Here is a 13,189-nt window from a genome sequence, read left to right as displayed (position 1 = left end):
AAAAAAAAAAAAAAAGTGTTCAGATATTAAAAATATGAACACATGTCACAATTCTAAACACTCTTTACGTCAAAACTCGGTTTTTATATATATATATATATATATATATATATATGATTAGAGAGGATACAGTTCCCATGATAAAAAGGTGAGGGTGGAAATATCAACCCACTCTCGGATGGAGTGGTGAAATTAGGGCGACCCCCCATCCCTCCAAATCCCAACTCTACCCTTTCATTTGGAGCTTTGTTAAGATGGAAAATTTCCAAACAAGGTTTTCTTTCAAAATTCCACTCAATTTTTTAATTGACACATGTCGTGAGAATTACATACATTTTAACAGACTTGATTTAAAGAACTTACTTCGACCAAAATTGAAAGAAAAATTGATCGACTCTTCCATTTGGATGGAAAGGACAATCCCCTCCATTTGGAATTATGATCTTTTTCAGTTCAAATGAATTGAAAAATATCTAATTAATTATAATATATGGGTATTTTTGTTCCTTCAAAAGTGAAAAGACAAAAATACCCATCTACTATAACTAATGAAATATTTTTTGGTTCAAATGAACTGGAGATGATTCTTTTCCCTTTATTTGGTGGGGTGGGTGGGCCACTTCATCCCCAACTCACCATTATGGAGAGAGGGGATCCGGATCCCCTGTAATTCTTAGGCGAATTCTAGTTTCTGAAATTTCAGATCCAGGCCATCAATTTTTATCCAAGAGTCATTATTCTGCTACGTGTCCCACTACTAATAAAATAATAATAAATTTTTAATGATATTAATGATATTAATAATCATCATTATTTTATTATTTTATTAATAGTAGGACATGTAGCAAGATAATGACTCTTAGGTGAAAATAAATGGTTTAGATTTGAAATTTCAGACACTGAAATTCTCCTAGGAATTTCAAGGGATCTGAATCTGGAGAGAGGAGAGGTGAAGGAGACCCCAACCACCTGCCATTTCTCCAACATGTTTTTATAATTTTTTATTCTTTTTAGAGATTTAATTGGATTTTTTGCATGAATTATGTCAGAAAATTGACGGAGAAATGGATAGAATGGAAATTTGGATAAAACATGTAGATTTAAATGCAAAAATAAATAAGAAAAATGATATAATTCATTTTATTTTTAATTATATCCATAATAAATTGATGAAGTTACTATTGAATTTGTATGGAGTTCACATAAATTCACAAATCTAACGGTTAATATATTGAATTTGTAGGATGAGATAGGAATTTGACATCAACATACAACCCAGGGCAATAATTTAACGTTTTTCATTAATTAAAGTAGAAATTGCTAGATTGGATCTTTTGGTTTGATTTTATAACAAATAAATCCCAACAGTTTCAAAATGAGCTTATAAATCTATGTGGCATGCCTATTTAACAAAATGAGCTGTCCATATCAATTCCGGATAATTTTCTGACAAAATCCTCTTAAAATTACAAATTCGGACTCAAATTTAAAAAAAAAAAAAAAAAAAAAAACACCTTGGTTTGAAGGTCGCCGACCACCCTGTTAAGCTAAACAATTTATTTTTAATAAGATTTGTCGTTTGTTTATATTTTTATTTGAGGATAAATTTGTAATTTTATAAAGACTGTCGGAAAATTATCCAAAATTTTTACAAATGGATCATTTTGTTTAAGAGGCATACCATATGTATTTAGTTGTTACAAGCTCAAACCACATGGACTAATTTAACAATTTTTCAAACCACGTGGATAGTTTTCCTCTAGATTAAGTTGGAAGAATCTCCTTCAACCTAATCTATAAAAATGACATTTGTCCCATGAATATATGAGATGCACATGATTTTTTAATAGTAGGAACAAAGTTGAAATAAATTTTATTAAAAACTCATGTGCATCTCACATGTTATTAAAAAAATAGACACGTCACTTTCATAAATTAGCTTGAAGGAAATTCCTCCAATCCAGTTTGAAGAAAAACTTTGTCCATAATTTAAGATGCAATTATCTATGCAACAATATTTATGGAGTAATCAATATCATACCAGCAAACTTGCTTCTTCTTTTTTTTTCGTTCATATCACAATATTTAGAATAGTCATTTCACATGCTTTTTCCAACTAGGAAAAAAATCATATGCATTTTTATTTTTATTTAGGAAAAATCTAACTATATCACAAATATCATATTTTTACTCAACCTAACTTGAAAGAGTAATTTTCATTAATTTCTAACTTAAATCTTACTGCATAATGAAGTCTTCAAAAAAAAAAAAAAAAAAAAATCTTTCTTCTAGGGTTCTTATAATTCCATATCCAAGATATAGAGTGTTTAAATCTGACTGCCACTTACTTATAAAAAAAAAAAAATCTGACTGCCACTTTAAACACAACTATATACAGAAAAGAAACAATAATTTAAATGCATGACTCTGTTGCAAAAAGTGCCACTCACCCTATTTCATCATCAAGCAGCTTGAAATAAAGTCCGTCCAATAGAGTAATTTGAACGGTAAAACGGCTCTATTTTTGAATCCAAACCCTATGTAGGCTATGTTTATAGTCTTTTATCAAGAGTTACTATTCAAATGTTACTAAATTAATAGTGACGTTTTTTCGGCTTAAAACGTCATTTTTCTTGGGTCACTATTTGTGAATTTTTTTGTAGTGAAGGTCCAAGATAACAATATTCGTTTGCTTACTATATATATAGGTTTGTGGGAGTGTAATGTCTCATTTAGAATTAGGCCATATTTTATGAGTCCCTTAAATTGGCATGTTCAGCTAGAGAAGAGAGAGGGGGAAAGAGTAGAGAGAAATAGATCAAAAAGAGTGGAGAAAACGAGAACGCTGCTGCTATACATAGAGGCTATTCAAAATATACATGCAAAATCCACACATCCAATTTCCAAAAACCCCCAACTCAAACCAGCTCAACCCCACAGCTAAATCTCTTCAGTACAACAATGTACTGAGAACAAAAAATGAAAAAATGGGTACCAGCAGTTCTAACTCTCCACCACCACAACCTGCATTATGACATCATAAATATGGTCAGAAATTTTGTCTTGGGGAAAAAAATTATAAAAGAAAATTTCGAGATATTGAAAATCTAAATTGCCTCAATAGCACTCAGGCTAGGTATTTTTAACAGCAGATCACTTCTAATTATGTCATCTCACCAGCCAGAGAAAATGCAGATCACAAACCAATTGCCGAGGAAGAATCTTTGTTTATTATATACACACACAATTCAAGTTACACTTGATATACCTACCTCCTCATGATGCTACCAAGTCCATTGTTGGATTACACGTCTTCCATGCACTTAAGGCATTCATGTCAATCCTATATCATTTACTATCCAATCCAAAACTCATTTTCTTTAATAAGATTTTTTTAAATATATATTAAAAAAAAAAACCCCATAATTTTGGATATGATAAACACACACACTCTCTCAATTGATCATTTCTTTTTTTGATAAGTAAATGGCAATTCATTCAAAGTGCAAGGCGCCCGTAAGTATAGAAACACCTAAAAAAAAGAGCAAAAAGAAAGGAAATCCCAACCAAAGAAGCCCACAAAAGCCCAAGAGGAAAAACTACAACGTTATTGACCCTTATGTCCCCCATTAACAAAAAACCCCAAGAAGCCCCCAATCAACACCAGACCACAAGATGACACCCCCAATCCTACCCTCATCCATTTCATCCCCTCAATCAACCGTCTCAAGAACCAGCAGAGTAACCTAAGTGTAATTGAAACACTGAAAGTACACCGTCTTTGCTCATAATTTTTTAGCTCCCTACTACCTTTCATACAAAGATTAGATGGAGAAGCCAAAACCTCATGTCGGTGTTCGAGGAGTAATTCTAGAAGTCAGTCTCGTGTCCCCCTTGTCACTCAAAAAATAAGGATGCTTTTAAAATCACAATTTGATCAAAATTCAATAATGATCAACCCTAGTGGTTTTAGAAGCCACATCATTTTTGGAATAACACAAGAGGGATACAAGAGTGACTTCTAACATTACTCCTGTCAGAAGAGTGAAAAATTGTTTCGCCTGACCCACACATGAGATCCCCACAATAGGATAGATCTCCTTCGCACATTGCACAACCTCTGAGTAGCCGAAATTGCCCACCCCTCCAACCTCACCATCACCAGACTCATCCACATTAGCCATATCCACACCCCTCAAAGATGAAGGATGCTAAGAGGATTCTTACGCCATCACCAGCAAGTTCTGGGAGAGACACTGAGCTGCCCGATCTGAGTAACCGGAGTCTCCTGACCCATCAACCCCATTGAATAGTTCCACAACTCCCTTACCCCCATCACACCTCATATTTGATCCAACCACGCCAAACAAAGCATAACTATCACTCCCAGAAACATCCCCTAATCCCAGGAAAAGAACGCCCCAGATGGGCAAACTTGTGGATAAGTGAAGCCACCGCGGGGGGGGGGAATCCAAACTGCCCACACCCAACCAGCCCCCAAGGCAAAGGCACTAGCTTCTACGATTGGTAAAGGGAATGGTGGACGGTCTTTGAAACAGGTTGGAGCACGTATGAGCCAACTTGTCTCACCAGGATCTTTTTGCCCAAAAGAGACCCACTACTACCCATGCCGACAACTTCTAAAATTGGAGTAACAAGCGTTTTGGCAGACTTTGAGCCAAAATGAAGTTCCTATTCCTCACCATTGTTGCCCCAAAGAGCCACCGACAATCGACCTACCCTCTCCACCTTCGGCCTAGGATGAAGCTCGAGGATCGGACCATCAAAAGTACTGGAGGAGTAAGAGCCACCAGGGATGGAGGCCGGCGTGACTACCTGGGATTGCACAGCAGTGGACAAGCCACCAACAAAGATTGGTGCTGCCGGGTCACTGGGCTGACCCGTCTCCATGACCTCTGGGCCGAAACCCATAACCTTCTTCGAGTATGAACACCACCCCTTATCCTTCTTCAAGTGTGATCCTATCCCCTTACACGAGCCCCCGGGTTGACCCAATACCCCGTAGCTTGGGTTTGAAACTTTGAAAGAAAATACTGGCACCTTCCTTATAGGGCCACAGTTCTTAAGCATCTTACCAAGTGGACCTTCAACAGTTGACCTAAGGCGCATGACCTAGCAAGCCACACGCACAAGGGCTCAGGCCCAAGTCCATCCATTTTACACACCACACCACACCACATCCCTTTTAATACGGAGTAATGTATTTCTAACAGAATTGACTTTGAAACTTTCGCCAAAATGAGCTCTGACATTTCTCAAGCTTTCTTCTACACCAACATCTTCTCCCCTTATGAACGCAATGTCAGAATCTATTGGTCCCATCAACATCAGTTGTTCCTTAGATGTCGGCGTTTCAGGGAACTCGGAATCACACTTCGACGCTAACGGAGGCTCCACCTGCTTTGCCAAAGATGTCGGAGGAGGAACCTTATCCAAAGACAACAACACCTCTGCGAAACTTCTCTCCCCTCCGTTCTCCGCCGTGGCTTTAATTTCCAGCATCAGTATTCTGCTTCTACCACCGTGAATTGACAAAGAAAAATTCACGACCACTCTCAGCTCTGAAGCAAAAGACCCCTAGCCTTTGCCATATCTCCCTTCCAGTACGATGATAAAACCCCTCCGTTTTCCTCCACAATCCTCCAGAACCAAGAACTGCCCATGCTTGTTGGAGCACCATTGAGCAAGGAAACCAGGAGATCCATCTTGGGACCATTTCCAAAAAACTGAAGAGCTCTTCTTTGTTATCAGCTCCTCCACAGATTCTGCCAGCCAACAACTATCATTTCACCGCATGAAAATAGACCAATGAAACCCATGCATTTCTCTCGGGTTCTCAAGCCAATAGAACTACCCTCCACCACCAACTCAAACACTTTGGATTCCACGGAATACCACCTTAACAACCCCATGCTCCCCAGTTAAACAAGACAAAGCCGAAGACCAGAATCTGTTGAGGGGCATTGAAACGCGGCCTCACACGCCGCCCATAGAGAGAGAGAGGGGAGAGCTTAAAATTTCTATTGTCATGATACATGGGAACTGCACAAAACTAATAATACATATGCAAATGATTTTACACACATACATATATGCAAATTATATAAATCATTGGTTTTATGCATTTATGTTCTTTTTTTCATTTATATGAATTTGTTAAGGCTTATTAAGCACATCAAAACCAATAAAATAGGAGATTCATTAGAGCTAGAATTCACACAAAGCAATAGAACATACCATGATTTTTTAGAGTCTCTGATTTTGGTAATGCAGGCAATGACATCTCTGTGAAATTCAATAACAACAATAAGGATATGGAAACAAAAAAAGAAATGCAAATATGTTGATCACAAAATCTTAACATTAATTATATTGATCTCTTAGAACAATGAAAAAAGCAAACAGATAAAAATGATGGTTTTCCACTCAGTTACCAGGTGCACAAAGAGACACTGATGAAATTGAGGATGACGAAGGCCAAGGTGCTGCAATGTTATCACTCAAGTCACATGTAAAGCTGAAGCCTGTTGCATTGTCAAATATCATATCCGCGGGCAAGCTTCGAAGTAGACACCCTGCATTTGAGTTAAAACCAAAATTATCAACTATAACTCCAGTACATTCATCCATTAAGACTTATGTGCATGCTAAATGTTCATACATACTAAATGTCCTAGAGTAGACATACTCTAGAGTGCACTAGGAAATGTCCCTGAATCACCTCAGATTCCAATGTACTTCTTACCATTTGACATTGCAACAAGAATTTTAAGAAAGCAGCCAGTTAGAATCCCTTTAATTAAAACCCAAGAAATGTAAGGTAACATTTAATACATAAGTCAATTCCCGACTCTATGCTTTGAGTACGAGGTGTTCAAGTGTATTTAGAACATTAACAATATATTCATCACCCTAAACCAAATCTTTACATTAAAAACTACAAGAGAATAATGATGATGATGATTGAAAGGAAGCAAAAACAGTAGCAAACCTTGTTGTCCATATGCTGCTCCAGTGCACAAGTAGATCCACAAAACAAAAAGAAAGTTATATGTCAGATAAAATAAAAATGACCCAAGGACAGAAAAACTAGATGAACAACAATATAACATGAAGTGTACCTTGGATGCTAAAATCTTTCAAGTCGACATCACAAAGCTCGTAAATATTTGTCATAACCCCACCTTTCCTTAGCATTGACCCGAACACTGTTGCACAGATTATGGCTTGTCTGTTTGTAATTAACATTTGCTTTTGTACCCCAGCAACGTAAGTATTTAATGAGCTACAGCAGGAAGGACTGGGAGCGGCTACATTACGACATGCTTTAATTACTTCTGAAGGCTGCTTAAAACTTAAAGGACAAACTGCACAAGAAAGGTTTATTTTATTTAGGAGTTAAACGGCAGAAACAATTCATATACATATGTTAAAGTGGACCACCAAATGAAATAGACCACAACAAGAAATAATACATTTGATGTGTAACAAAATGTACGCCTCAAAAAGAAACATATAGCCAAACAAAGATTTAGGTGCATAAATAAATACACAATATGAACATTTAATCATGTTTCTTTCTGAAAGCTGGGAAACCTTAATCCTGATACTTTTTGCTTTTGCTCTTGAGTGAACAATCTGAAGTGCCCAATCTCATGCTGCTATTGCTGGATTTGGTTATGTGTGTGTGTGTTTATAGAGCTCTATTAGTGACCGTCAACATTCACTAACAACAACATGGTGATTAAAAAATCAAATAAAAACTAAAACTGCAATCCGTATAGACTTATTAAAAAAAGCTTCTTCAAGAGGAAAACAAAGAAGATGCTTACAATAATAGAGGTGGGCGTCCTTCAAGGTCCACAGAAGCCAGGAAAATCTTTTTCAATTTCTTAGAACTCCTTTAGACTTATTTTTTGAGAATAAATTTATAGCCGACAGGCCAAAGAGATAAGTAGCCAACTATCTTACCCTTAAAATCATTTCTTTTCTCTAGCCATTATTCGTTTCCCTACAGGACATACTTGAAACAAAATGTTCACAATCAAGGAAATAAACAAATAAATTGAAACAAGAATCTTTGAAAATGATGACACCATGTGAAGAGTAAGGAAAGAGGTGAACTGATAGAGTAAACTATCTAAGCTTATAACAGAATCCATACACTTTCATACCATTACATCCATGAATAATGTAATTCATGCACCTGAAGGATGCTTTACAGTGTTAGTAAGAGAAAATAATGCTAATGCACGTTCAAATCAAATGTTCATAATTTTTGTTTTTGATAAGTCATAAACAAGCACTGCAGCCATTTATAACACACATATGGAATACTATAACTGTACCTTTGTTAACTTTGCATGCAGATAATATTCGAAATGCAGTATTTGCAGCATCTGACGTAAGTTTCCTTGATAGATAGGAATAAACCACTCGTTTACAATCATTGAGAGAATCAATATGATTAAGCTCCCCCTCCATATTTTTATACTCATTGACTGTTAATTGCCTTCCTGAAATCTGAAGAGCAGCATCCATAATTGCAGGCTGGCAAACTGGTCTACAACACTCTTTAAGAGGATCAACAGTGCTGCAGGCCTCGAGTAATTTGCTTGTATTCACCGTTTTCTCAAACGTAGCAACATCATTCACTGGACAAGACCCACCTGTAAGATTCAATGATTTAACGGAGCAAAGTGTAGGTATCGTACTGTTTGCCCCTCTACTAGCTAGGATACTAATTATATCTGTAAAACAATAATTAGCAACAGCATCTTGCAAAACCAACTTATCAGAGTTTATGCTGTAGAAACCCTGGAAGATGTGGAGCAAACTACTTAATTGTGGACAGCATATTACATTTCCTACAAGTGCTGCAAAAGGTTGAGAACAATCAGATGCGGTTTTGTCCATGAGACTTGATATAAGAGAGAAATTTACAGGACATTTTCCAGTTAGAACTGGCTCATATCTGGTCGGAAAGGTCGGGAACATTGGTGGCAAAGGTTCACCAGGATTTGGGTAGTGGGGAATGACAGCAGGTGATATCTCTATGGGATCAAACAGTTGAGTATGGGGTGCACTTGCTAGCTCTGACATGGAAGGAATTTGAGTAGGCTCAAGTGGCGTCTGCAATGCCACCAATTCTTGAATACTGGATAACCAAATGATGATAAATAATAACTGATGGCATAGAGAACCTGCAAACATATATAAACCTGCCTTCAGCAGTGATATAAGAAATTTATTTTATGAAAGAAAATACTATATGGACTATATAGATAATGAGCAAAAACATTCACAAACCCATGCTGATGCAAGAGAGAGAGAGAGAGAGAGAGAGAGAGAGAGAAAGAAAAAGAAAAAGAGAAAGGCTGTCCAGCATCTATTTGATTATAAGTATAAATCAGCGAAACAGCAACCTCTTCACCCTATGGCATAATATTGCCCTGGGAGACAGTGATTGCAAAGCTGTATAAACAATCCAGCCTTGTCCACAGATGCCCTTTTTCTACTCATAGGTTGAAACATGTCTAGAAACTTCTTCATTGCTGCTTTTTTTTTTCATCATCATTATTATTTATGTAAGGAATACTAGTCTCAAGGGTAAACAGTCCCACCTCCCTCAGATTCAGGAAAAAATACATAGGCCTCCCTCACATTTTTTTAAGACACTTTTGTCCATCTCAAAAGATTCTGTCAACAGCAAATATAAATTGACGATATGAACCTTACCATTTGTGGACAACAAATTAGACTCAATTTACATTTTCAGAAGAAAAAGGAGAAGAATTATATAAGTAATGGAATTCATCCCCACTTTTCTTCGCCACTCCTCCAACTTGTGGTCAACCCGCCCATCCCTCCCCCAACTCCCTCCCACTCTCTCTCTCTCTACACACACATCTCGCTACCTAAAATGGAAGCACTCTGGACGAATTCCAAATCAAATTCAATTTCGAAAATTGATCCAAAATTAAAATTTGAAACAAAAATAGACAAACACATCCTCCTCCATCACCAATCATTAAAATGAGGATATTTCAGTATTTTAGATAAAATTAACGTTCCTTAAGCTCTTTCCTTCTGTTACTCTTTGTTATGTTAGGAATTGGAAAAAAATAAATAAATAAATAACTTTCAGATTGTCAGAAGCAACATGTCCCCTAAGGGGCAGATCAATTAACTAGAAACCACGCTCATAAAACCGAGGTCACTGATTCAAATCTTCTCTTCCACTCAGGACCAATTACTTAATAATTAAAAATAAATAAATGTTTGTCAAAGGCAACATGTCATCACAATATATGCGGGTCTTGCAAGAAATTCCAGATTTGCAAGAAGGTAAGCATTAACCTTAGAAAGGTCACTCATTACATAAGGAAATTGCAAACTCCAATCTAAAATAGGTCAGCAGAAATTTTCAGCAAATAACATGAATATAAAAAGAAAAGAGGCATAAACTGAAAATCCATAATTCTTTCTAATTTTTTTTTTTTTAAAAAAATGTAATCGAGAAATATCATTAAAAACGTAAGGCGCTCCTAAGTACACATGAAGTATATAAAAGGAACACCTAATTAAGAAGAGCAAAAAGAACAAGGAAATCACTACGACTCAGCGTCAAAGGAGAAACATAAGCAGTTGTCCACATAATTCTTTCTAAATTGTTAACATGCTAGTAACAAACACTGTGCCAAATACTGCAGGCTTAAGAATAGTTCGCAGAAAAAAGTGAAAGTAAAGAATTGATCTGAGTGATACCCATATCTCAGGGTCATAACAGCATTATACTAATGAACTAGAACCATAGTAGCATAACAGAGTAATTCTAGACAACCAACAAAAGAAATTTTATCTCGAAGAGGTAGTCTTTGATAGGGCCAAGACAACACCTTCAGTGACATCTTTTTTCCTTCTCCCACCAAAGAATGGTTATGAGAAATAGGCAGAATCAATTAAGAAATATTTGAAAACTTACCCTTAAGACGACTAACAGTCTGGAAACAGTCCATAATTCCACTAGCCCTTTGCTACCATCGATATTTATGACAGAAAATCCTGAGTTGGCTGGTCATATGACAAAAAATAGCTTACATGAATGTACCAACATCTGTACCACCTGCATTGGCCAATTTCAAAAACTGAAATTTCAGACAATCGGGAATGAAATCAATACAAGGCAAATATTAACTCTTGCAGATAAGCAGTAGGCTTAAGCATTTTAAGAGAAGGCAGTCATAAAAGAAGCACTTATTGACGGTAACAAAATCAAGCAACAGAGACTACCCTAATTTTGACCGTACGACTGTCTCAAGTAATAATCACAAATCATCACATAAGCATGCGACAGTCTGTAGCTCGCTTATGCGATGATTCATGTAATTAGGTTACCGTTTGAAAGAATTTAGCTTAATGTGTCCCAAAACCATATTTGCTTACCCGGACCACAACACAAGTTAAAGCCATGTTGAATGTTTCCATTGTCCTTTCGATACTAAGCTTATCATATACAGAATTGAAATGCACATCTACTGGTCCTATGCCATGTTATTTGAAAACCCATATAGAAAGACATCAAAACAAACACCCAATAATGAGGTCTAACAAAACCACTCTAGATAAGCTTATTAATTAAAACAACGCAACAAAGTTAATATAAGATCTATGTTTTACTTTCCAGGCAATGAATCAGAAAGTATGGAGCATATACTACAAAAAAAAAAAAAAAAAAGAAGAAGAAGAAGAAGAAAGGAAGAGTCGCAGCTTAAATGTCAAAATCCCCACAGCAAGAGTATCCAATAAAACTTAAATGGTCGTGTTCTGAAAGCTTAATGCAAAGAGCACAGAACAAGATGTAGCTAACCGATGTATGCGCGCGCGTGATTACACTTAGCCTCTATTTGGTAGTAAAAAAAAGGAAAAAAAAAAAAAGAAGAAAATCTCGGAATCTCAACAATTTCACACGCAAAAACTAACAAAACACAGCTCAACAAACCCAAATAGTCGCCCTATGCTCCACTACACAGAAAAGGAACTACAAAAATCATGAAAATAAAAAAGAAAATCCGACACTCAAATTATATACCATTTTCCTTTCCACACTTTCTCACCTACCAAACAGAAAATCAGACACACCCAAGCAAAATAAGAAAGCTAACCAGAAAAAAAAAAAAAAAAAAAAAAAAAAGCATACCTGAAGATTTTGGAGGCATGAAGAAATATGAGGCTGAAAAATTAAAAGGGTTCTGAGGTTTGAGATCAAGAATCGGAGAAAGCACACATATTTTCTCGGGTCGATCGGATTGAGACAAATGGGTATATTATTCGGAAACCCCCAAAATGGGAGCTAGCGCTCACTCAGTCAGTCTTAGGAACTGTCTCCCACTCTCTCTCTCTCTCTCTCTTTTTCCTTTTTCTATCGTTGTAATCTGGAGACAGTAGTAGTAGGAGTAGGTATCCTGGGACTCTCTGTTTTTTGACTGGGGCTGCGGGTGCTGGATAAAGTGAGAGGACCCTAAAACTTTACCTTTTCATCATCCGGGTTAACCCGGATCTGGAATTCTCTCTCTCCCTCTCTGTGTGCGCCCTGATATAAGGGTATTATGGTTATTTTGATTGTCAAACTTTATATATATATATATATATATATATATATAGGTAAAGTCCACTTAACCCCCAAACTATTACTCTAATGATAATCTACCTCTCAAACTATCAATTATGATAATTTACCCTCTAAACTACCAAAAAATGACAACGTACCCCTCAATACTAGCAAAATGACGAAATTACACCTATAAAATTTTTAATAAGACAAAAATACCCTTAAAATTTTAAAAAAAAATTAAATTTTTGTATTTTTGTTTTTATTTTAGTAAGGGTAATTTTGTTATTTTGTTAAAATTGGGGGTACATTGTCATTGTTTTGATAGTTTGGGTGAAAATTATCGCAATTGATAGTTTGAGCATAGATTGTCATTGGGTGGTAGTTTGAGGGGGTTAAGTGGACTTTACCCTATATATATATATATATATGCAAAAATCTAAAAATTTGTTTAGTCGCTATATTTTGAACATCTTTTTCAAAATCTAAAAATCTGTTTATTTGCTATATTTTGAACATCTTTTTCTAAAACATATTTTGCACTTTTGCAATAAACTC

The 13,189-nt window shown here is 36.1% G+C and overlaps 1 protein-coding gene across 1 annotated transcript; it reads right to left on the bottom strand.

The window, feature by feature from the left end:
* Nucleotides 1–2,828: 2,828 nt before the first annotated feature.
* Nucleotides 2,829–12,543, bottom strand: LOC132181342 (uncharacterized GPI-anchored protein At1g61900). The gene is made up of 8 exons (XM_059594527.1): nucleotides 12,221–12,543; nucleotides 11,006–11,146; nucleotides 8,370–9,224; nucleotides 7,143–7,388; nucleotides 7,013–7,027; nucleotides 6,456–6,596; nucleotides 6,259–6,306; nucleotides 2,829–3,024 (listed from the first exon to the last, which is right to left on the bottom strand). The coding sequence occupies exons 2-8, from the start codon at nucleotides 11,037–11,039 to the stop codon at nucleotides 2,951–2,953; spliced, it is 1,413 nt and encodes a 470-aa protein (XP_059450510.1). The 5' UTR covers nucleotides 11,040–11,146; nucleotides 12,221–12,543; the 3' UTR covers nucleotides 2,829–2,950.
* Nucleotides 12,544–13,189: the final 646 nt, after the last annotated feature.

This window comes from Corylus avellana, chromosome ca1, assembly GCF_901000735.1.
Source record: "Corylus avellana chromosome ca1, CavTom2PMs-1.0".
In the NCBI taxonomy this organism is placed as follows: Eukaryota; Viridiplantae; Streptophyta; class Magnoliopsida; order Fagales; family Betulaceae; genus Corylus; species Corylus avellana.
Note: the sequence above shows the minus strand (reverse complement) of the source record. Positions and strands in the feature narration are given on the sequence as shown.

Excerpts from the sequence above, each read along its gene's own strand:
- LOC132181342 (XM_059594527.1), bottom strand. The coding sequence starts at position 11,039 with ATGGACTGTTTCCAGACTGTTAGTCGTCTTAAGG. Across the intron at positions 9,225-11,005 it reads GACTGTTAGTCGTCTTAAGG|GTTCTCTATGCCATCAGTTA; the intron begins GTAAGTTTTCAA and ends ATATGTTTGCAG. Across the intron at positions 6,307-6,455 it reads AGTGTCTCTTTGTGCACCTG|AGATGTCATTGCCTGCATTA; the intron begins GTAACTGAGTGG and ends TGAATTTCACAG.